A 25,000-nucleotide genomic window follows, 5' to 3' on the forward strand; every position below is an offset into this window, starting at 1 on the left:
AAACCAGTGAAAGACCAAGAATCCATGCACCTGCGACCTAGAGTCAAGAGCAACGAGTTGGAAGGAACTGTGGCTCAGCATTTAGCACTACTGCCACAGCTCCAGGGATCCGTGTTTGGTTCCACCCTCCGGACGGTCTGTGTGGAGTTTGCATGTTTTCCCTGTGTCTGTGTGGGTTTCCTCCAGGTGTGCCATTTCCTCCCACAATCCAAAGATGTGCAGGTTAAATGGGTTGGCCATGCTAAATTGCCCATCCTGTCCAGGGAGGAGCAGGCTGGGTGGTTTGCGGGTCTGGGTGGGATATTCTGAGGGTCGATGCGACTCCACGGGCCGAATGGTCTGCTCGTACACTATAGGGATTCTATGATCTCATGAAAATACTACTGACACCAGGGATTCGGACTGATGCTAGAACCATGCTTGACTTCTTCCCTTCTCCACCTACAATATTTGTTTCTCGTCCCATTTGTATGCATATGGAAGTTTTTAAGGTGGCTACAGTTCAAATTATATAATTGTAAATTAGCAATCCATATTTCTTTGAAACAATTTTTCCTGGAATATGTACTTAATGTACTAATTCTTGTTAAAAGAATATAACGCTTGGTAGAACTGGGATTTGGAGATTATTACACATGGGTGAGTGGTGGCCTTTTCTTAAGTAACAGTTAGTTCAGATGTCAAGGCAAGGCACAAGACCTCAATTCTTCTTACTTTAAAAAAGGAAGAAGTTGAAGTGTTGAAGATGATATATAATTCAAGTAAATAAAGTATTAAATTGTTTAGACAATACATTTACAGCAAACTAGACCAAAGACAAATTAAATGGATGAGCACAAAGATCATTTTTATATTACAAAGTGCATTAGATAGACTCTGCCACTTTGGCTGCTCCAAATACCTGGGGTACTTGACTCAGAATATCCACTCTCACTTCAACCTTAGTGCTTGCCTCCAGTCTTAGTTTCCAAGGTATAACCTCTGATCCTTTACAATAGAGTAGCTACTCTACATGGCTTCTTCATTCATGGAAACTCATTTTACCACTATCCTTCTTCTCAAAACTGTCCATCTACAGTCTTACCATCCTTCTCCCTCTTAAAAAGATGCTCCATCTGATCTTTCCCTCTTCCCAACATGGCACTGAGAGACTATGCTGTATAGTATAACAGACAATTTGGACAACTAGTGGTCTATCTACAAACTTTTAAAATCCCAATTCTAGATTCATAAACCATTAAGACTTGAACAAAACATATCCAGAATACATGAATATTTGCAACATATTTTAAATTGATCATATCTTGTGTGTACCTCTCCTCTAACTAATCGACATTTAAGAAAAACTTACATTGCACTTCCTTTCAAGTTTTTCTGTTCCTCCTCTTTCATTTGTTCATGCCTATCTCTGATCTTTTGTTCTTGTTCTTTTAGTCGCTCTTCTTTTTTCTTGCGATATCTACAATACGAGCATAATTTTATTTTATAATGCTAGTACAAAAAAAAACAAACACACACCATAGCAAAGAATTTTACAATATTGTTAGGTCACGTGGGTGCTTTCTTTTCAACCATGAACGGAAAACATTTCTGTTTATTTCAGAGACATGGTTTTTAAGTTACAATTAGACAAAAGTAGCAAATAGCAGGAGAACTGCATCAGGAAGACAGGCGATAGAAGGAAGATATCTTGATAGCAGGGTTCTGAAACACTTCAAAAATCCACATCAGGTAAACTGGCTGCAAATACAAAAGTCTCCAATTTCGATTTAACTTCACCAAATAAATCAGCTTGCAGTTATTTGTTCATCTGGTTTGTTGGAAGAAGTGTAAAGATTTTGCAAATGGAATTCCTAAATGAAACATCATTAATGAATTGCAATACACTCAAGAAATGGTCTAAATGAGATGAGGCAGTAAAGGAAGCAAGATGAATAAGTTGCCAAGACTTCACCATAACCACACAGGGTTTTTGGTGAAATTAACAAAATTGAGCTGGGGAAATGAGGGGAAGAGGGAGAGGGAGAGAAAATGGGAGAGTTCAAGTCAGTTATTGTTTTTAAAAAAAAAGGGACAACTTTGCCTTGTACCTGAACTTCACTTGCAGCTAATACACACAAAAACTGACTATTGGTTTATGTCAACTGCTGGAACCTTGCTGTTTGCATAGAGACAGACAGTAATGTTGCAAACAAAAAAAAAAAGTGTGATTGTGCCACAAACTTAATTCATTTGCTCTGAATAGACTGGCAACTAGCCTGGGGACATGCAAGGTACTATGTGAATACAATATTCCTCATGCACAATTGTAATTTATTCACTGATTGTAATAACACCACCTCTATAGCAATTTTCACTGGCGTTTGTGTATTTAGACCATACCTTGCTGCAGCCTCTTCTCTCCCTCTGCGGTGTTGCTCAGCTTTCAGTTCTCTAAATTCCTGCCTTGTTTGCTTTAGAATCTCTACATTATCTTCAATGAAATCCCTTGTGGAAACCAGAGTCAGCAGCTGTCCACACAGAGCATGCAGCACCTTCAGCTTCTCCGCTAACAAAAAAAAATAAACGATTACAAGAGGGTTCCCGAATTTTCTCTCCACTGTTATCTTATTTCATGGCTTGAAAATTGTTGTGACCCTCAGTGGGACCTCAGGCGTGGGGCAACATTCAGACGGGGGTCCTGGACCGAACAGCAGCCTGTCACTTCGAAATGCAAACGTTTATGCTTTGTTTACTGATTGAGCCAATTTTGGAAAGTAGGAACTGGAGGAAGCTATTCATCCTTGGGTCTGTTCTGCCATTCATTATAATCATGGCTGATCAAAACTTCAATACCTTTTATGAGCCTCCACACCCCTCTGTGGTAGAGGATTCCAAAGGTTCACAATCGTTTGAGGAAAAATAATCATCTCTGACCTTAGTGGAATTTCCCCTTCCTTTTAAATTATGCCCTCTGGTTCTAACCTCCCCAGACACCAGAAACACCACACCTGTACCCACCCTGTTCAACTCCCTTAGATTATTTTGCAAGTTTCAATGTGATCACCTCTCTTCAAAACTTGGTGACAGGCCTGCCATCCAAAAATAAGTTTGATAGTTCTGATCATTAAACTGATCTCACATACCAATATAAAAATGAAACTGTGCATGCCTAGACCTGCATACTTCAGTTTCTTTGCATGTGTCACAGAAGTGACAACTTTTAATCTGATGAAAATACGGTTTCATATCTTCTTTTAAAAAAAATTCATTGTGCAACATTTGCACAAATCTAGCCAAACAGCAGACTCAAATTAATCAAATTTGAGGGGAAAAAAAAACAGAAAAACAACTCAAATTTGATTATGAACACCACCTTAATTACCTGCTGTCAAATCATACACTGGACTATTTGTTAATTTCTTCAACAGTCCTGGATTACTCAGCCTGAATTCGACACAGGCATTATCTGTGGCATCAAATCCACCCTGTTGCTGATAACGATATTTAGCATTTGCCGGTGTCACATCTGCTCCCGCCGCCAGGATGTGAAGTCGGAGGATTTCTGACAATGTGCAGCTATCAAGATCCAAATCACGCAATGTGCAGCCTGTGACAAACAAGTGGGAAAACACGTTCTTCAACATTACCCTGTTAAACTAAATTATGTTTTCCCATTAGAAACACAAACTAACATTAGAAATTAGGTACCACCTTGATAGAGCTGGGGCCATGCAGCAGCAAAAGCAGCAACTGCAGAGACTGCACTTTTTGTAGAATCAAGATCTTCATCCAAAGCATCAGTTAAATCTGCATACAAAGATACACATGATTAAATATGCCAAAGATTCAAACTGTGTGTAATCAAAGGCAAGGTCAAGAACAATTTGAGCAATTACTCAAAAATGCTGTATTTTAAAACATTATCGTGCCAAAATACATTTAATAATCATCAATTGTCTGCATGTATACAAACTCAGTTTGCAATTCAATTCTGTTCAGTCTCTTTCTGTTGCTTGTGGTAATTTTTTGATGCAACTTAATGTGTACCATTTTGCTTGGAGACCCATGAGATATTCGCTGCATCCTTATGACACTAAATCAAAGTCAGACGTTTGTGACCACAAATACCACTAGAGGCTTAACGAAAAATCAAAGCTAACATTTGACACTCCAGAGCAGTAGAGGTAGCTCGGCAGAACGTATTGATGGAAGGTAGCATTTTCCAGTGAAACATTAAACTGAAGTACACTTAGGTTGAATGCATACGATGCTAGGAGACTATTTTGAAGAATAGCAGGGGAGTTATGTACATTAATGTCAGAAATAGGAGCATACCATGGAGCCCCACCAACCCGTTACTCTGTGACCTTCAGCTTCACCTTCATCTTCCCAGCTTCTCTAGGACAAAAAAATCTTAGCTTTTGAAATAATGTACAAGGGCGCCTCCATAAAACTGAGATGGATAATCTCAAATTAACTTCAACTCTCAAGAAATCTTTCCTCAGTTATTTTAAATTATCAGCTCCTTAATCCTAAAATTAGCCAGTGTTTTGGATTCCACTGCTAGTGGAAATAAACTCAATGCATACCCTCGCAAGAATAGTTTCTTCCAATGATACCACCATCTATTTTTCTCAACTTCACAGATACCTAATTTACTCAGCTTTAACGTGCAGCACCTTCCTCAACCCAGGACCAAGCAAATGAACATCAGCTGATCCACCATCAGATACAGAGATTAAAACTGCACACAGTTCTCCACGTGGTTTCAACAATGCCCTATACAAATACAGCAACGTTTTATCATTCTTCTATTACAGTCCCCTTGGAGGTAACACCTGACACGTCACTTACTTTCCTTTTGTTAGCTGTACATACGTGTTCCTTTCCTCCCAAGTCCCTCAGAACATCAACAGTTCCAAGTTTCATCCCTTAAACGTACTATTTTTCTGTACCTACTATCAAAGTGAACAACCTTGCTCTTACACTCTGCCACCTTGCTGGCAACTCATTCAACTTGCCTACATCCCTCTGCAGGCACTATATTCCCCATAGCTTGCAATCAGACCTTTCCATCATCAGGCATATCACGCTCACTTTTTTTGTCTATGCTATTGCTATAAACTTTAATAGCTATGACCGCAACACAGTTTTTTGGACTAAGAAAATGTATGCAGTCTGTGCCTGAGTTCGACATGGACTCAGTACAAAGTTGCAAATCTGGCTCATTTATGCAGAGGGGGATGACAGGGGCTTTTTCCCCCGACCAATTTCAACTTCCAGTAATCAATTCGTCTTAGTATGCCGGAACAGAGTAACTTGCCAATACTGTAGGTATAAATTACTACGCATAACCGGAGACACACAAGGCAGAGCTAACAGGGTGCCATGACTACAGCATGTGAGAAAGGCACTACAATCACAGGCAGGTATACCTGCGTTAAATGCATTCTGCCCAACAATTGAGTCGCTGAGCAGGACTCCACATTGCAGACATTCTAAGGAATCAGGGACACAGCGAAACTATCAAAATCTGAGGCAGTTAAGGGTAGCATTTACATCAGAAGGAGGCTTATAATCTTACAAAGAGAAGTCATCTCAAAACTGGGAGTGTTTTAGATACCAAAAGGTCACCAAAATGTTGATTAAACTGAGAGAAATAGAATAAATCTAACTGAGAAAAAAGCCTCAAGTGCATCAAAAAAAGGCAATAGCTAATTTAAGTGCAGGTCCCTTAGAAACACCAACAGTAAGAAGGACCTGAGGGAATGATGAACTGAAAGTATTTTAATTGCCTTTATATTTGAAGATGCCATGTGCATACAGAAAAAGGGTATCTAAGATAGAAAAGAGAAAACTAAGATCATTAATAGATGGAAAGTTCTGGAGAAGGTTGAGACTAAACCCTGACAGATCCTGGGAACCTGAAGGCCTATCACTTCAGGTTCTCAGAGGAAACTGATGGCACCAAGTATGATTTTCTAAATTGCTTAGAATAAAATGGCCCCAGACTGAAAGTTGGCATACGGTGCTTTTCAAAAATGTAATGGGACAGTTGGTGTAATATCAGTCATTGGGAAATGCTAGAATTTAGTATGAAGAACTCTTAATGCACAGTACAAACCTAAATGAGGAGGACACATGATATAAACAGTAGGGAGGTTAATGGAGTTGCGAGAAAGATGGCAGATGGAGTTTCTGTGCTAAGCTGAGAATAAGAATAAAAAAACCAATAGGTCTCAAATGTTAAAATTCACAGTGACTTGGAAATGCTTGTATGAGAAACACTGGAAGTTAGGACACAGACACAGCAAACAATTAGAGTGGTAAATGGCAACAGTTCTTTATTGCAAGGGTTTGCAGGAAAGAAATCCCAATCTAGTTATACAATGCTTCTGCAAGATTCTTACATAGTGGTCCCCATGTTTAAAGAGGATAGTCCTGTATTACAGTGTACAGTGAAGAACTACTAACTGATCCCTGGGATGAGAAGGCTACCCTATGATGGAGTAAATAAGGTCCATTTTCTTAGGTTTAAGTGACATTATTGCATTTAACAGCACTCTAAAAAGGGATTCGATAGGGAAGGAATTGAGAGATAATTTCTGCTGATCAGAGAATCTAAAACAGGGGTTGATGAGGAATTAATTCAAGGATAGTGAATTTTCAGGCATTCCCACTCCAAAGGGCTGCAAGTGCTGCACTATTCAACACATGCAATGCTGTGCACAGATCCTGATCAGGTGAAAAAGTGTGCTTGTCCAGTGCCTACGTCAGAGGCATGTTTATAAATACAAGACACAGAAGGTTTCAAAGAGACAAAGAAGAGGGAAAAGAATTCATCAAATAAAAGACGACCTCGCTTTCATGTTAGTACAAGGTCCATGGAGACCATTAAGTCAGAGACGCAATTCTAATCGTCAAGAGAAAGATTCAAGATGGAACCAGCTATGAACTAATGATTTGTCGAAGTATAGTTTTGATAAGCAAGCAGCCAAAAGGATAATGGTTTGAAAGCAAGATAGCAACTTGCACTTCGATTGAGATATGCACATTAGCGTTTGTCAGAAAGGCAGGGGGCATGTTCAGTGCATCCAAGTTAGACCTTAATGTCAACCAGTGAGCAAGCCATATTAAATTTAACAGATTAGTAAGCTAAATTGAGTTAACGTTTATGGACTATTCTCAAATCATGATCATTGAAATCAATGTAGTGTTTGAAAAATAGAAATTTAAACATTCAAGAACCCAGTTTAGCCAAGCCTGATTTTCCACAGTAAACTGAACAAATTTGTTAATGCATAAAATGACTGAAGGTCACTGGGAAGTGTTCAAAAATTCATTGTGATACAGAGCAAGAGATTCATTTTTCTTAAAATAAAAAAAAAAGAGGCAAGTCACAGCATGCAACCAAAAAAAGTAAGCAAAAAAACAGATTTTGGCAAATACAAAAATGTGACCTAAGAGATAGTTAAGGATTTCAAAAAACTAGGAGATTTGCGAGGGATGTCAAAATTGACAATTTTTACAATCTTGTTCCAAAAAATTTGTGGGCCATTCAAAACTAATTGGAAATAAAGAAATGTCAGGTGCAAAGAATGAATTCACATCAGTACTTAAAACTGTTCAGTGGAATATGCTCAACTAAATGGAGAAATCAATGAATGCAAACAGAAACAAATCCACAAATGCAAATTGTTTATAAGCTATGGTTTTTAAGTAGGTGGTGACAACATTGCAGATATCTCTGATCTTCCAATGTTCTCTGGATTCAATTTCTTTAGGTTAGAAAATTGCACCCATCAGTTCGGATTAAGTTTGTGGGGGTGGGGGGTGTGGGGAGGTGGGGGCTGTGTGGAAGCCAGAGAATTAAAAACCAGTCAGCCTGACATCTGTTGCCAAGAAATTAAAATCTGCTATTCAAAATTAGACAACTGAAGAGCGTTGAAATTTTCAGGTCAGTTCATACCTGATAAACCTATTTGAATTTTGTGACTGGGTTATCTCTATTGATGGTGTCAAAAGCAGTATGAAGAAATCCTCATAAGTTATTAGCTTAGGTTGGAATAGAGGGAATTGACGGCACATTATTGGCCTGAATAGGAAATTGGCTGAAGAGGAGCCTTATTATCTTTACTGTAAGTAGGAACTCTAATAGAGGTTGGAATAATGGTGTCCCACAATAGCCTGTATTCACACTCTTCATTATACACTCAAATGGTGAAGAGCTACAATCCTAATTTGCCACCATGGCAGTGTGACAGTACAGCTGCAAGGATGGACTTAAGTATAACTGAGACAGCTAAACTTCCAATTAGGCAAATATAACAATCCATTTCAGACCTAACAAAGTACAAAACATGGCAATGCCAAAATGGTAAAGGCTAGAAACAGATGAATCCAAACAGACAGGAACAGAACACAGTTGAAAATCCTGCAGCATATAGCACCAAATCTTAGCACGGATATGCAAGCCTTGCAGAGAGTGCAACAAAGATACACAAAAATAATACCTAGATATGCAAAAGGCAAATTAAAATGAGACATCCTGCAAACCAGACTGAATTGCCTGGAAATTAGACAAGTTTGTGCAGCTTTAAATCAAGTTAAGAAATTAAGGGCAATGAACAGGATAAACTGAAAACTACGCTTGGACCCCACCAAAATCTAATTCCCAGGGTCCGTCACCTTGCTGTGAATTTAAATTGTTTTGTTGACATTCCAGCATGTCAGTGAGATTGAACAGCAGAATGATGTAAAGGTCATCATACACAATAATTTGCTGGTTACACTCCTTTCAGAAATAACTTTCAGACATAGAACAATCTCCAACCTTTAGGATCAGTTTCTTTCAACTGTTCTTTAGCTACTTCCTCTTCCTCAGCATGTGCTTGAAAAATTGCAGTTAGGAAAAAGAACAGCAATTCACAGAGTGGCCCTTCAGTGTCATTTCCGACCAGTGCTTCCTCAAGGATTTCTGTGAATATAATCAGAAACAAATTAGATCTTCCAGAAACCTTGCAGCAATATGATGTGACCATTTGCACTCTAAACTAGACTTAAAAATTATGGCTATGAATTAGTGAAAATGAAGCCAACTTAGACAAGCTGGCCTGTCAATGAACAACACTCAAATATAACCTTTGAACACTCAAGAACAATAAAAAAAAGCCTTCAAATAAAGTGTTATTAATAAAGCTTGGAGCTACATTTTTAAACACATTACTGAAAACAATTTCTTTTCCAAAAGAACAAGAGGAATCTGTCCTTGTAAGTCCAATTGCCTTAAGCTCTAACCTATATATGCATACAGGTTATGCAACCATTCACTATTATCAGAACTCAATTTCTCACTATGGTCCAACATTATTATTGAGAAACAAAACATGACAAGGGCTTCAAAAATACAAAGTTTTTCAAGACAAGAAATTGCACGTTAATACAGAACCTTAACAGGACCAGGCATTCATTATCAACATTTCAACCAAACAGGACTGGGTGAATGTCTGGACACAAACAAGCAGCTCACCTCTTGACCTCTCAAATGCCTGTAATCATTCAGAATAATTTCCCAAAATGGGGGTTGCAACTTTCTCCCCCAACTCTGCCATCCCTCTGCACTTGTCACAACCCTCAAGGAGGACTGACTTCAGAACCCTTGATCTCAAAGGCTCAAATCAGGAGATGAATGCACTCTCACCACTAGAGAAGCTCAACGACATATGAACACAATTTTGTTTTTCCAGGCTACTTGCTATTGGAGTCTCTAGTTGGCTTCCCACTGCTAGCATATTATAGCTGCACTTTAACAGAGTCGAAATGAAATATTACAGCAACTTTACAATATTATCCCTGCAGCTGCAAACCCATTCATCAATAGTAACAGCTTTATGGGGAGCACAGCTTTTTAACGAGCACACCATGACTGACACTTATCAATTTCAACACAATCTGAAAGCATCATCACAAGAAATTCAAGGTCTAAACACGATTATCATGAGGCTAATTAGGGGCTGACAATGAATGATACTTTGTGACCACTTCAAACCCAAGGTCAAAACGCAAATTTTATGGTTGAATGAACCTGGGAATAAAAATGCAGGCTTTCAACCAAAAATGCTCCCAATGTAGTATATTTCAATTACACTATGCACTTAAGTCAGAAACATTACCTAGAGTCATGCCATCTGGGAACTCATCCTGGAGGTCAAATAGGTCTCCAAATGCATGCAAAAATTCCAGAACCATTAATGCGTCACCGAAAAGCTCTGGTGGTAACCTGGTCTTCACAGGCACTGGAACCGGGAGTTCCTATTGAGGAAAAGAAGGTCTTGTGAACATCCTGTAATTTACATTCAAAAATCAACCAGTAACCTCTTCACTGATAATATTTATTCTTGAAAGAAAATATGACAAAGGAGACATGAATGAAAATGAAAACAGCCCAATTTTGCAACTTTCACATGGTCAACCTTCAAGGCAACATCCCATGTCTGCTGCACTCAGCTCTATGAATCATCTTTCACAACTGTTTGTACTGTATGGCAGATCATGGCCAATATCTGCTTTCAACTAACACAGTGGCAGCACTCTTGTCCCTTTGGTTTTGGCTAACTCCCAGATCCAGCACTTGGGATCTTTCTTTATCCAACTGCATGGCAGACACCATCTCTTTTTGCAAAAATAGAAAAAAGTCAGTCACATGGACCCATTCCAAATCTAATCCACAAGCTGGACTTGACAATGTTTTAAAGAGTATTTCTGCACAAATTACTCAGGAATCTAAGTAAGCTGCTCCTCTTGGCTGTTAGTGTAACGTTTTATGTATCCATGAGCAAACATTACTCTACTTTAGTTTGTTCTCATGACCCAGACAATCAAAATAAATTCAGTCCACTGGATATCAAGCTAGAACAGTGACTTGAGGCTTCCAGGACTAGAGTTAACATTCTGAAGAAACAATCCTTTCTGAAGGCTGCACTTTTGATTTATAAAACTGCTGAGCCTCATCAAGTCCCATATAAAACAACAGCATATAAAATTAAAGCGTACAATATTCGGGGTAGTGTGCAGACATGGATAGAGAACTGTTTACCAGACAAGCAGCAGCAGGAATAAATAGGTCTATTTCCGAGTGGCACGCAATGACAAATGGTTTACATATAAAGGGCCCAGTTATTCAATATATATTTGAAATTTAGTTGAAGGAGTTGCATGCAGGTTTGCAGATAAACTGGGTGGGAGGGTGAACTGTGAGAAGAATGAACTGTGATGAGGATGCACAGATGATATTATTAAACTGGAGAGGGCTCAGGAGAGATTTACCAGTATATTGCCAGAAAGGTTGGCTAAACTGGAGCATAGGAGGTTGAGGGGTGACCTTATGGAGATTTATAAATTCATGATAGGTAAAGATAACATAAAGATAGGTAAAAAGATAACATAGGCATTTTTCTTTCAAAAAAAGGGCGGCTCCCATGTGGAATCAAACTTCGAGGAAGTGGCAGATGTGGGTATAGTTACAACATTTAAAAGACACCTAAACAGTACATGAATTAGAAGTGTGTGGATGGATATGAGCCAGAAGCAGGCAGGTGGGACAAGTTGAGTGTGGGATTACATTTGGCATGGACTGGTTGGATCAAAGGTTGTGTTTTATGCTAAGTCTAAGAGCAAGTGCAATTTGGATACGCTTCTTCAGTGGGCAAATGCATGGTAGATGCAGTCAAAAGAGGAGAAAAGAAAGATTAATCAGTCAGTGACCCTTTTTAAAAAACGTCATGTTCACGGAACTGAAAACCAGAAACTCCTTTAACTTCACTTTATAACCAAAGTTGCCAAATAATACATTTGGCCTTGATCATACAACATTTACTACCAGTACCTTCAGGTCTTCACACTCCATATCTTCACGGGGTTTATTCCATTCTTTGAGATATTCAGCATATTTCCTCTTTTCTTCTCGCAATTTCTCTCTTTCCTATGAAAATACATTAAGTGGTGACATATACAGAAAACACAAACTAGTATTCCATAGTTCCTCCACAAATAAAATTTCCATTTTGTTTTTAAAAAGAAAAAATAACGGGCACACTACTCCAAAGCAAGTTACTTCTGGTTAGCAGAAGTAATAATTAAACGTTGTAAGCAACATCATGGCTCAGCAGTTAGCACCGCTGCCTCACAAGGCCAGGGACTTGGGATCGATTCCACCCTCAGGCGTCTGTGTGGAGTTTGCATGTTCTCCCCATGCTCTGGTTTCCTCCCACAGTCCAAAGACGTGCAGGTTAGGTGGACTGATCAGACTAAATTGCCCGTAGTCTCCAGGAACATGTAGGTATGGTGTATGCAGGGTTGTGGGGTTGGGACTGGGTGGGATGTTCTTCAGAGGGTAGGTGTGGACATGGTGGGCCAAATGGCCAGCTTCCACACTGTAGGAGGAGTTCTACAACAAAGCAGTGCAAAGTGCCAAAACTAAACTCTGCACAAGTTCAGTGCAAATGTATTGTGCCTATTTCTGAAAATTAAGTACGGCACCAAGTTAATCTTTGAAATTGAAGAATCGTGGAAAAACTGAACAGCATTTTCCACTTTTTCTGTAGGTTTTAACCTATTACCTTCTCTTTCTCCAATTTAAGACGTTCCTTTTCTTCTTTCCTTTTCATTTTCTCCTCTTCTAATATTTTCTTCAACTCCTCTTTTTTCTTTTCTTTATCCTCCTTTTCTTTCTTCTTTGCTTCCAACACCTCCTTTCTTTTCTGCATCTCATTTGCTAGTTCCTCCTCTTTTCTCCTTTTTGCTTTCAGAACAAATAATGAAAACAACTAACATTGTAGGAAACTTCATTTGAAACGTGTTGGACAGCAATCCTGGCAAGTTATGTACATGTACACATTCACCCCTTCAAAACAGTTGTAAGTCCTTAATAAGCCTGCCATTACTTACACTTCCTGTTGTATCCCAAAGACTACGTTCTCAAATATACTAACCACATGTAGCAAGCCTCTCAAACTTTCTCTGGATTAATGTCCACAAACCTCTAATCCTAGAAGGAAACATCTTAAATCATGATCTTCTTTCAAGATTGAAAGATCGACATATCAAGTAGCTCATTTTTCTGCTCTAACTGGTCTACATCATTGGCACTGCTTGTCTACTGCTGTCAGGTCCATCCTTTCAATAGCCTCTCCTTCTGCATTAGTGTTCTTGATTTTGTGTATGATCTCAATGAAGGTCATAAACATCCAGGAGACGTGAAGGGTAAGTTCACATGGCTGCATTTGTCTGTAACTTTACATCATTTCTATAGGGCTGGAAGGAAAACACTAAAGCTTTTAAAATGTAATTTTGACAGAACTGAAGTCAAGTCATTCAATACTTTTGTCTTTCCCTAGTGTCATTTCTCAACAAACTACTCCCTAGGAGCTCTGGTTAACTTTTAACAAGCACCTTAAGCCCAGAATGCAGACCACTCATTTTCACTTTTAATTCAGCAGGAAAGCAAGGAAATGGACTCAAAGGTTGAAAATCTATCATTCAAGCTGTCTAAGAAAGGAACTGACCGCGACTACAAGTGATAACAAGTCCAAAAATATGTAACTGCAAAGTATACCTATTGCTCTCATTTCTTCCCTCTGCCTGCGCATCTTTTCAATCTCTCGTGCAGATTTGTTTCTGTACTTTGACATGTCATCCACATCAGCAGTGCCATCTGACTGGTACTGAAATAAAAGTTTAGTTGACGGTTATATTTTGTTTTACTTCTTAAAAAAGTTTCAAAATACTTCATGGCCAATAACCAGATTTTAAAAGTGTTTGTGGCCAGATTCTGTCCCTAAATTTAATGTTTGCACATTTATCATTCACTGCTGCAAATCAAAATGCAAAGTAACAGCATGCAAGGTACATCGGAGGAGTGCAAAAATATCCAGAAGGAAGTACCATTCAGAACATTGGTTTTAAAACCATTCTGCTCACATTACTGCATTCCAGTTAACCAACTATGTAAGCAAAACTGGATTCAATAGGTGCCTTAAGTATTAGCAAACAAATACAGGACTTCTCGGTCAATTGAGGCAGCACTATATCTGCCATATGGATAGCGTGAAGGAACTTTGTGAAATAGATGCAGTTACCCAAAACCCTTTTTCTTAGCGCATCCGAATTATTTGGGCTATACAGTAAGTAGTCTTACAGATAATTTTTGAAACTCTCGAACTTGGGTGAACTTGCACATGAACAGACACGCTTTGTACTTCTTTGTACTTCTAAGGTGCTTCTATGCTTGTCATCATACACTTGACTCAAAACAATTACTACATTAAAAACTTTGTGGAAACTTAATTTGCACTCAATGCAATTAAAGTTTCAACTGAATGCTTTCAAGTACTCGATATTCTATTCAAAAGATGTGCAACTTACGAGTTGAAACCCAGACATTTTGTTGTACTAAACTTTGAAGGTGAGCAAAAACTTACATTTATTCAATAATTTTCACAAAGTCTCAAAATCTTTCAGTCAATTAAGCACAACGTAGTAACTGTTATAGTACAGAAATGGTGCAGCTCATTGGCACAAAGCAAATTCTGACAATGTTAAAATCAGTTAATCTGTTTGGAGAGATATTGATAGAGGATAAATATTGGTCGCAACACTAAGTGTAATATTCAGGCCCTTGGTTGAATGTCTCATCTATAAGACAACACAGCTGATGGTATAGAACCTCTCTCTATTGCACTGCTATGTCAGCCTTGGTTTTGGGTCTGAAAGTTCAAACCCTAGAGTGAGGCATGAACACAAAACCTTGAGAGGCAGAGATCTCCCAAATGAGCCAAAGGTTCAAAACTACAAGTCAAAATACGTTAAAGGTTTGAAATGACAATTTTCCAACATGCAATACTTACACTTGCTGATGAAGAGCGATTCTTGAGAGCCCTTGCTCGACCTCTGTTAGCAGAATTGAAAATAAAGGTTGATGGGTCATCCGGGAACAAATGGGAAAAGCTCTGCTCCAAAAGTTTGTACTTATCAACAGTTGCAGACTGTGTGAAATAAAATAATTGAGGCACAGTTTTAGCAGTATTTCTAACATTATTCAGTTCAAACAGACATTCAAATATACAGAACAGCTGATTGCACAAAGTAATTTGAACTGATCTGAAAGTAAATATTCCAAGCAATGTAAACGATGCTCAAACCTTGAAACTACTCCTGTCAGGTTAAGGACTCAACAAGGACAGTTTATGCAAGTATGGTGATCCAACTTTGACAGACAAAAATTTATATTCTTGGGAGTTACAAGATAGGAAGTGAAAAAGGGAAGAATCAGGAAGTAGTTACAACAAAAATGCACAGATGAAGGGTCTACTTGGACTTGCACAGTTGTTACCCAAGACACTGAATGTTTTTGATACCAAGGATGAAGCAAACTTATTTTTATTTTATTCAGCACTTCAAAATAGTAAAAAGGTCATAAGATAGCTCATAGAAGCAGACAAAAACCTGACACTAAACCACATAATGAGATAACAGGACCTAAATTTTGGGGAACAGTTATGTTGAAAGAAGTGACTTGAAAAAGATAGACAGTTGGAGAATTTTGGGAATGTCAGCCTAAATACAGAAAATTAGGTACACAAAAAAACAAATTACAGAACACAAACATTGAGGATGGTATGATCCTACCATGGCTGGGATAGCCATCAGCAGCAGAAATCTTATTCCCAAACTTCAAAGGACTAACAATTGCACATGACCAGTTGACAGCCGACAGCCGTTGTGAAGACGTAAATAAAACGGACGGTTGGGGTTTAGGGTGCGAGGACAGTGCCAGTTCAGAGAATAAATGCTTAGGGTAGTTCAGCAGTTAAGGGGTGTTGAAGCCTCATTTTAATATCTGACCAGGAGTTAAATTAGGTTTCAAAACCTGTAACTTTTCCTGGCTACCGATTAAGCTTCAAAGTTGAGATCCCCAAAACGTTTGACACGAAGAGACTTCTTCAGAGGGTTACATTTAGAGGGCAAATGCCCCAAGGAAGTTTGTTGCCTAGACTCAGTTGCATTTAGATTTCTGCATGGTCCCGATACGCACCTCCAATGTATCTTGCTGAAGCAACTATCTGCCTTGAGAAGTTCAGAGCGACTTTAGTAATCTAGAGGCCTGGACTGATGAACAAACCCCAAAATGTAAGTTGGGGAATTAAAATTCATTAAATTGAGTCTGGAATGAAAAGAATCACCAATGGTGACCATGAATTATTTAAAAAGGTGTGTGGTTAATTAATATCATGGAATGCGGTGTCCAAACTAATAGTAATGTGGTTAGCTGCCTTCTGAAATGGCCTAGCAAGGCACCCAATTTAACAAATGGTTGAAAAATTGTTTTAAAAACTGGACATCACCAGGCATTGACTCAATTACTAGACACCATAGTGGTATAGCCACAACAGATGAGAGAGATTTACGAGTCAGAAGCTCACAGCTGTTCATCCATGAGGTACTACAGATCATCAGAATTTCCTGCAACCATGATGCAATCTCAGGGCATTGCATTTCCACACTCTGAAAGGTACAACCTTTGAGGAATGCAGAATAATACAGCAAGTGCAGGAATAGCAATACCGAAAATTCAAATGCCAAAATGTGAAGCTACAATTTAAGACTGCACGTACTCAGGGGTATGTTATGACCAACAGATCAAATGCAAGTTCTGCAATTCTGCCAGTCGATAAGGATGGATGGTCGACAATTTGGCAACTTGCAGTATGAACATAAACATATGTTTCAGTACAACTACAGACACAGACTTAACCATGGAGATTTGCTCAGGCATGTTCTCAAAAACAAAAGATCCAGACTAAATCAGCGCACTCAGTCTACTTTCCAACTGAAGCGGTTTAGCTTTGGCTAAGACTACTTAACTCCAGACTGAATTACAGCCTTGGTCCTAACAAGGACAAAGTAGCTGAATTGCAATGAGGGGCAATTACATTATTAATGTGGTGGGCATCACAAGCAAGTCCAAAAATCTCTAAGTGAACTTGAACTGTAGCTTACAAGATAATTTCAGAATCCACTTACCCATCAACCACATTGCTGTGCGCGTGGAGTCAAATGTAGGTCAGACCAGCTGAGTACAGCATATTTTCTCTAAAGCATACCAGGTGTATCTTCACCAACAAAAGTGATAGCTGTGGTCCCAAAGATTAGATTTATACTGCAGTTTCAATTATTCATTGAACTTAAATCTCCCCAACTGCCATAATGTCCTCCAAGTCACAAATGTGGGCCTCTGGACTACTCAACCAGTGACAGGATCACTACCTACAATTGCTTGACGCCAAGGTAACATTTGACCAAGCCAGGCATTAAACAGTCCTAGAAAAATTCAACGCCATCAGGGGTAAGTCTCCACTAACATCAGCTGTACCAAGCACTAAGGAAAGACAATTATTGTTGGGGATGTCAACCATTTGAGACAGATGACATCACTGCCTTGACCAGCTTGTGCAGCATTGCGTCAAATCACTTCGACTTGTTTCCTCCATGACTTTCTCTCTATCACAAGGTCAGGAGTGAGAGGTTTTTGATAATTCCATGGTGTTTTGCAGCAAGTGGAGCATATGCCAAGTAATATTAATGCCACATAAATGACGACTACCAAGAGCCAACTCGTCTTCCTGAACCTTCAATGGGATTGCAGTCACTATATTATCATATTTAAATTTTGGTGGGTGCCACTCACTAGAGGCACATCATGAGCCATTTAAAACAACTATTAATTTGACAAGAGAGGTGGGTAATACACCTCCTGACTCCCCTTGCCTATCTACTGTCACAAAAACAAGGGTATACAATCCACTTATGTGCGCAGATCCCAGCACTCAACACAACAGACCATTAGCACCCCTTCCACCACTTGCACATTGGCATCATGTACCAACTACAATGGTGCTCCACATCATCTCACCATCTAGCAAGCACGACCTCTGCCATTGAGGCAAGGCAACAGTAGAGGAACACTATCACCTGCACATAATCTTTCAAGATGCACCATTTTAACTTGGAAAGCAATCTCCATTCTTTCATTAAAACTGGATGACTGTCCTGCTGGCACTTGGGGTTAGTCTAACATTGCATGGACTGCCATCAGTTCAACAATTAGTTCATCACCACTTTCCTAAAGACATCAGAAATGACTAAGAAATCAGGATGTGACTGCACCACAAAATTCTGAGATTGGCCAAGCCTGACAAGGAAGCAGAGTGACTAAGCAAGGGCAATGAGTATGCACACAATGCAACCTTTTCCATGACTGGTCATTAGTACAGCGCTGTTGTCTGTAGTAGCTTAATCCAGCTCCATGTCCAATCTGTTTGTGGAAACAAGTCTAAGTTTGAAATTTCAGGCACAGTCATGGAAAAGCTTTGGGAACTGATATTACTCTGCCCTCATTACTGTTGGAGACTCCCTGGTTTTTGATTCTTCACATCAATCTCCCCTAACAGGTCAAAGGATTGGTGACAGGATGAATGAGACTGCCTTAGCAGTTGCAGTAGTGGCCATTAAAACCATTCCAGCATCTCCAAACACAAGTAACCCTCCTTCTCACCCATACTACCCCTTCAATCAGATTCTTTCCATACAGGAGCAGAAAGAGGAGGGAGACAAGCGTCAAGTAGAGAAGCTGGAATGGCCAATGTAGGAATGACGGGATCTGTGATGGAAGGAGATATTTGTCATACTTAAAATATTCTCACCTAGCAGCTCAAATGCTTCATACCTAATTTACTTATAAAACACTTCTTGTTGGATAGGGATCAATAACAAGGGAACAACTCAAAATACATTAAAAAGTCTCAATGACAAACAAAAACCCTGTGAAATCCCAAGAATTGCCCAGTGTTGGCACTGGGGTTGACACTCTCTCCACGAACAAATGAAAGATTTGAGATAGAGACATGAGAGGCAATGGAGTAATTATAAGTTAAGGAGTCACAACAATGTTCAAAAACAAAAAAAAAAAAAAACTGCCTGCCCAAAAAATTGAGTCAACTCACCCAGAACTGATGGGGAAGCTGGGAGTTGGTGCAAATTAAGTGTGGGTAGAGATTTAGATCAGTACAAGTTTGAGGTGCTGGAGGTGAGAAACCAGCCAGAAGACAGTGGACAAATAACCAAACAGATTATAAAGACATTTGTTAGGGTTTCAGGAGAGCAAGGAGACAGGTGATGCTGAATTAGTATAAACCAAATTTTTGCCTCCTGCTGGCAGAGTTAGTGAACCTCCTGTGTTGACAAGGTTAGGGTCAATGGATCTAGAGTTGAGTTAGCATTGCTAGAGTGTCAAAATTTCTTCTCGTGAGCAAAGTTTCAAATGATGCAAAGTAGCATCCATTTTGTGATTAAATTTAGACTTAAATATCATTTATGAAAGATCAAGCTCCCACTCCATCTAGTGGTTAAATATAGTACTATAACCAAGGGATCCAAGGTGTCAACGTAGAAACAGATTAAAAAAGGAGGCAGCTGCAGGGACTCCAAGCTGACAGTGGACATTGGTCAACAAATTCCTAGAAATGGGGAGAGAGAAACATACATACAAGGGACAATGGATCTGGGAGGCAGACTTGATTAAATTTTCCAGTTTGCAGCACAGCTGCAAGCTACACCCTGCATTCGTATTTGCTTACAACTTGTTCCATCTCCAACTTTTCCAGTTCTGACAAAACATCGTTAACTTGAAACTTGAACATTAGCTAGTCTTATTTTTAAAGAAACTAAGAAGTTTGTCGTCAAGCTATTCATGGTCATCAGAACTTGTTAATGATTTGTCTTACCTTGACTTTCAGCATCCCACGTCTCAACTCACAATGCTGTTTAAGAAAGAGCTTCAGTTTGTCTTGGGAATACTGATGTTTCTTGCGACTATAAAATGGAATGCAAACCCAAAATGATACTGCATGTGTATATGTATGTACACCTTACATAGAAATATTGTTATTTAGATTGTAAACATTTACTACAATGCATATTCAAAAGGCTATGTTCATGTAGGTCTGCCTCCTCGCCTTGCCCCATTTGATTTTGACAGGTGCCCCATCAAGATACATAATCAATAGGCCTCAAGGCAAGAGAATCTGCTGATCCTTTTTTGTGGATGATGACTAGTCATAATATTCCTCACAAACAGGTTTTCAATAATACTTACCTCATTTGAGCAGCTTTAATGATGATATCATTTCCTTCAGTTTTGAGGGGTCGCACCTTGTATTTAAATAAACTTACATCAATTTTGGTTCTCTTTTTCCTGGAAATAAAAAAGATTGGATATCAAACAAACCAGTTGAGCAATAATCGGATATAGCTGATTCACTGAAAAGCATTCATCAATTTCATCATGTAAAAATCCTTTGTTACACGTGAAGTGACAAGTGAGGGCCAGAAGAAGCTAAATATTTATTTTTATATAATAGTGCATTTATCTTGTTAGCTAATCTATGGCTGATAGACAAAAGCTTACATAAGTAATTTTGTTATTGTACAGGCACAGTCATTAAATTTACATGCGTGGACTTCTAAGTGCAGTAAAAGACCTTAAAGATGCAGTTTTCATTTCAAAGTAATTGTCCAGTTTAGATCCAATTACTAACATGCTGTGCCCTACAGCTCTTAATGGTCAAACACTGGAACCATTTGACCCGCAGCACAGGAGATCTGAAATTCTGACAGTGGAAATTTTACCATGCATTTAGTGGACCCAGGTTTATTCTCACTGAATGTGTAATGAAGCAAAGCTATTTCAGCATAAGTCTCCCTCGCCTTGATTACTGCAAATACACTCTAGGTGGGCTTCGTGATTTCCAGGAAGTTAGTTACAATTGTTAACTGTCCCCAAAGTCTATATTAAAGCTAGCCAAAATTTGAAAACTATACCAATAACCATGAAAAAATTTGTTATCCACTGAACTGAAATTAAAAACAGACTAGTGAAATCAAAAAAAAGGTCATTATGGTACCCTAAGACCTGTTAGTCCATAATACCAAGTAAATGAAGTGCACTAAACCAGATTTTAATATTTAAAATGATCCATCATGAAGAACAGGTACAGATATGGGTACAATGACAACATTTAAAAGGCATCTGGATGGTTATAGGGGACTAGGTCAGATTGGTATGTCTGGTCGACAGACAGGTTGGACACAAGGTTCTGTTTCTATGCTGTGTGGCTAACTATTCAACTAAGTACATTATGAAAAGAGCATGTATAATTGCAGTTATATCTACAATAATCCTATTTCTAGATCAACCCTTGTGTTCAACTATAAGCAAATCCACAAGTAATTCTAATCATCATCATCCATCAGTTCTGTTTATTTTGTCTCAAAATGTCAACTTTTATAAATCCAAAATATTTATAAAAACAGACGTATAAAATATGTTCAATGACAAACCTTGAAGACAAATGCAAATTATAAGAGAGTACATGGTATATTCTTCACAGACATGCACCCGTGGAAATGGTGAATGTGGTTAGTTCCATTTAATACACATGAAAAACGTTAGAAACAGCTCGAAAAAAAGACCAACAGATGCAAGACAAATGGGTGAAAAAGGCAGGAGTCAGGCCCAAGTAGTAGCTATTTTATCAAATAAATTAATGGAGCAAAAATGCACACACTTACTAAATAGACTGGTAGCTGTGCATTCTTTTTTGTGGGAGGGGAGGCAAGTTTACCAAGATATTAAAATTGCTCATATTTAGATACAATCCCATACTGTCAGGGTGCCAACTATAGTTTCCTTGAGTCTGTGGATTGGATACGGAGACAGAAAGAAAATATAGCCCAGATCAAGTTGGGCAAAAGAAACCTGGAATTGTTCTCCAAGCTCCAACAGTCAAACAAGTCAACCTCATATACCTCTTTTGCATTCATACTGAACAGGTTGCCCAGTTCCTAAACAGTGAATCCATACTCTTTATGATAGCCAGAAACTTCAAAATGCTATTAGACCTCTGAAAAGTAAACTTGGCTGACTCCGAAGTACCTCTCCTTTGCTTTCCTGACAGCAAGAGTTAAAATCAGTTTCTCAGTGGGTCAATGGGTTGGAGAAAGGTCCATAGAATGAGGCTGACATTTGCAGATAATAATCACAATAGAAGCAATATAGGAGTATACCCAACTGTCTTTGAAACAGCCAGCCAATTAAACTTTCTCCCATGCCCTTTACCATCCTCCACCATTTAATCAATTTTCTTGAAAAATCACAATTTGTTTCCATCTATCAAGCAATGCATTCCAGATCAAACTACATTTCACTTCTGGCTATTTCACCCATCACTCCGCAATAGGATGCGTTATAGAGCCAGAGATATACAGCATGGAAACAGACAATTTGGTGCAACTCATCCACGCCGAACAGGTATTTTAATTGCCATTTGCCAGCATCTGGCCCATATCCCTCTTAAACCCTTCCTATTCATATACCCATCCAGATGCCTTTCAAATGTTGTAATTGTACCAGCCTCCACCACTTCCTCTGGCAGTTCATTCCATACATGCACCACCCTCTGCGTGAAAAAGTTGCCCCTCAGGTCCCTTTTATATCTTTCCCTCTCACCTTAAACCAATGCTCTTTAGTTTTTGACTACTCTCACCCCAGGGAAAAGATATAGTTTATTCACCCTAGGTATACCTCTCATGACTTTATAAACTTACAAGGTCACCCCTCAGCCTCCAACGCTTCAGGGAAAGTAGCCCCAGTCTATTCAGCCTCTTCCTATATCTCAAACCCTCCAACCCTGGCAACACCCTTGTAAATCGTTTCTGAATCCTTTCAAGTTTCACAATACCCTTCCTATACCAGGGAGACCAGAATTGCAAGTTTATTTACACCATTTTTGCTAAATTAAGTGATAGAGGTAAGCTTAACAAAAAAAAAAAAAAGCTGAAAATCATTAACGAGAAATCAAGAAAGGGGTGATGTATACTTTTTGCCTGCATGGAAAGGTTGAGCAGAACAGCTTTTTTCACAATTCAACTGCCATAACCAAAACAGCTGATCCATATGGACCAATCTACCTTAAGAAAAACGGAAGCCACGAGGAAAGAAAAAGGCCAGCCTAATAAAATGGTGTGAAAATAAATCATCTGTAATTTGCAAACATAAAATGGTCATCCTTCAAATTTGAATACCACACTTAAAAATAAAATCACCAAGGAAATTGCAGGCTCTTGGTTATAGCTCATTATCTGGTTTCACACAATAACTATGCATGACAGCAGTGAATACAAGAATCTCCAGTTATAACTTATTGCAGTCAAGATTTTCACTTCAAGCAATATAATGGCACCTTTTTCCAAGATAAAAACATCATACTGCTCAAGTGGCTGCACTGTGGGCACATGCTAACATTTAAACAACACTTTGAAAACAGATTATTTTAGACTTCATTATAGAGGCTTTCTTTTAAAATTCAAGCTGATTTGTGGTCTAACCAGAAGTCCTGTCTTCACATTTGTGGAAGAGTTACACCTATTACGCTTCCACTCAATAGCCATATTTCTCAAACATCCTGTGCTGACTTCACAGTGCCTGCAGCGGAAGTGACAAAGTTTTAATAAAGAAATTGCACCTAATGACATAATCAAAGTAAATACTTACCCAATTGACACAGAAGATGCAGAGCTTTTGGACTGCTCTTCATTATCACTTTCATCACTAATGACAATAACCACATCTTCGGCTCTGCTGCTTATGTGCCCATTAGCAGTTCCATTTTGTAATGGTGGGGTCAGAACTTCCAAAATCTTGCATGCTTGCCTAACGAAATAAACGATTTAGATTCAGGTTTAACACAGACCAGATTTGCTTTCAAGCATCAGATCATAACTGATGTATGGCTGTACTGAGTTTCATACATAATGTGCTGCTGGTTTTCAGTTCCTCAAGAGTTGCATTTATATTACACATTACATGACCAAACATTCCAAAGCAGTTTACAGCGATATTTCTGAAGTACAGTAACACAATCAATACCAATTTGGACAAAGGAAGGATGTACGTACAAGCAGCAACACCAAGACCCAATCGGTCTTTGCGGTGATGTGGACAATAGCATAAACAACTTTTTTGCTTCTGTCAAATTAGCTCCTTGGATTTTTTGTTTTTTTTTTAAAAAAAAGCATTCACTTGAGGTTTGATATGGTTACAGCTCAAGATTGCATCCAAAACACTGCAGTGTACCCTGTATACTTATGCTCAACAACCACATGCTGTCAACCTTCTGATCTAGATAACTGAAAAGTCATATTCTTAAATATTTAAAGACAATGTGAAGGTAAATACTTACATACTGGCTTCAAACAAATTCAGTTCACAAGTTACACATGCTTTCCCACTCTCCTCCCCTCCGTCAGTCGCACAATGCTCAGTGCCATGGACTTCGGAGTCTTCTTTGCTGTGTCAGACTAGTTTCCCATACTGGCTAGCAGCTTGGAGCTTCTCTCCTTACAGACATGGAAGATGTCCCAAGTAGTTACTCCAGTGCTGCACACGCTGCAAAGGCCTCAGCTTAAATTCAGTGACTCCCATGTGTACAGTTCTTTGCTCAGAGGTCACAGGCCTCCTGCATTTTTTGCTGATAGCATTCTAAGTAAACCTATTAGCCACAAAGGTGGGACAGAAATGGCACCTAATTGGAGAAGATAGCCCTCAGATCCTCCAGTTCTTTTCTGAAACTGTGACAGCAGGCGAAATAGGACCCTTTCATGGATCACCTTTCAGGCTGTTGACCACCTGATCTGGTAGAACAAAATAAACACTCTCCCAAGCAATTTGCTTCCACAGCCATGTGTTTTAACAAACAGCTGTTACATAAGCCCCCAAAATTATTGTTTTCAATTACAGTTCTAAAAATGTAAGCAGTAATTTCAATAGCTATGATTATGGCATCTGATTTCACAGCAGCACACATTTTTGATCTTCCGAATTAACTAGCTTACATACTACACACTA

General features: G+C 38.9%; 1 protein-coding gene across 1 annotated transcript in view; it reads right to left on the reverse strand.

Moving 5' to 3' along the window:
- baz1a (bromodomain adjacent to zinc finger domain, 1A) overlaps positions 1–25,000 on the reverse strand; it is a 65,191-nt gene that overhangs the window by 34,243 nt on the left and 5,948 nt on the right. The window contains exons 3-15 of the mRNA XM_048600426.1: positions 23,648–23,806; positions 20,192–20,290; positions 19,821–19,908; positions 14,886–15,023; positions 13,595–13,703; positions 12,600–12,781; positions 11,867–11,962; positions 10,155–10,293; positions 8,816–8,959; positions 3,694–3,789; positions 3,365–3,589; positions 2,383–2,548; positions 1,352–1,459 (exon numbers count right to left, since the gene is read on the reverse strand). Of these exons, the coding sequence (XP_048456383.1) occupies positions 1,352–1,459; positions 2,383–2,548; positions 3,365–3,589; positions 3,694–3,789; positions 8,816–8,959; positions 10,155–10,293; positions 11,867–11,962; positions 12,600–12,781; positions 13,595–13,703; positions 14,886–15,023; positions 19,821–19,908; positions 20,192–20,290; positions 23,648–23,806 (1,749 nt within the window). The remainder of the gene's footprint in view (positions 1–1,351; positions 1,460–2,382; positions 2,549–3,364; positions 3,590–3,693; positions 3,790–8,815; positions 8,960–10,154; positions 10,294–11,866; positions 11,963–12,599; positions 12,782–13,594; positions 13,704–14,885; positions 15,024–19,820; positions 19,909–20,191; positions 20,291–23,647; positions 23,807–25,000) is intronic.

This window comes from Rhincodon typus, chromosome 8 (assembly GCF_021869965.1).
Source record: "Rhincodon typus isolate 14 chromosome 8, sRhiTyp1.1, whole genome shotgun sequence".
Taxonomy (NCBI): domain Eukaryota; kingdom Metazoa; phylum Chordata; class Chondrichthyes; order Orectolobiformes; family Rhincodontidae; genus Rhincodon; species Rhincodon typus.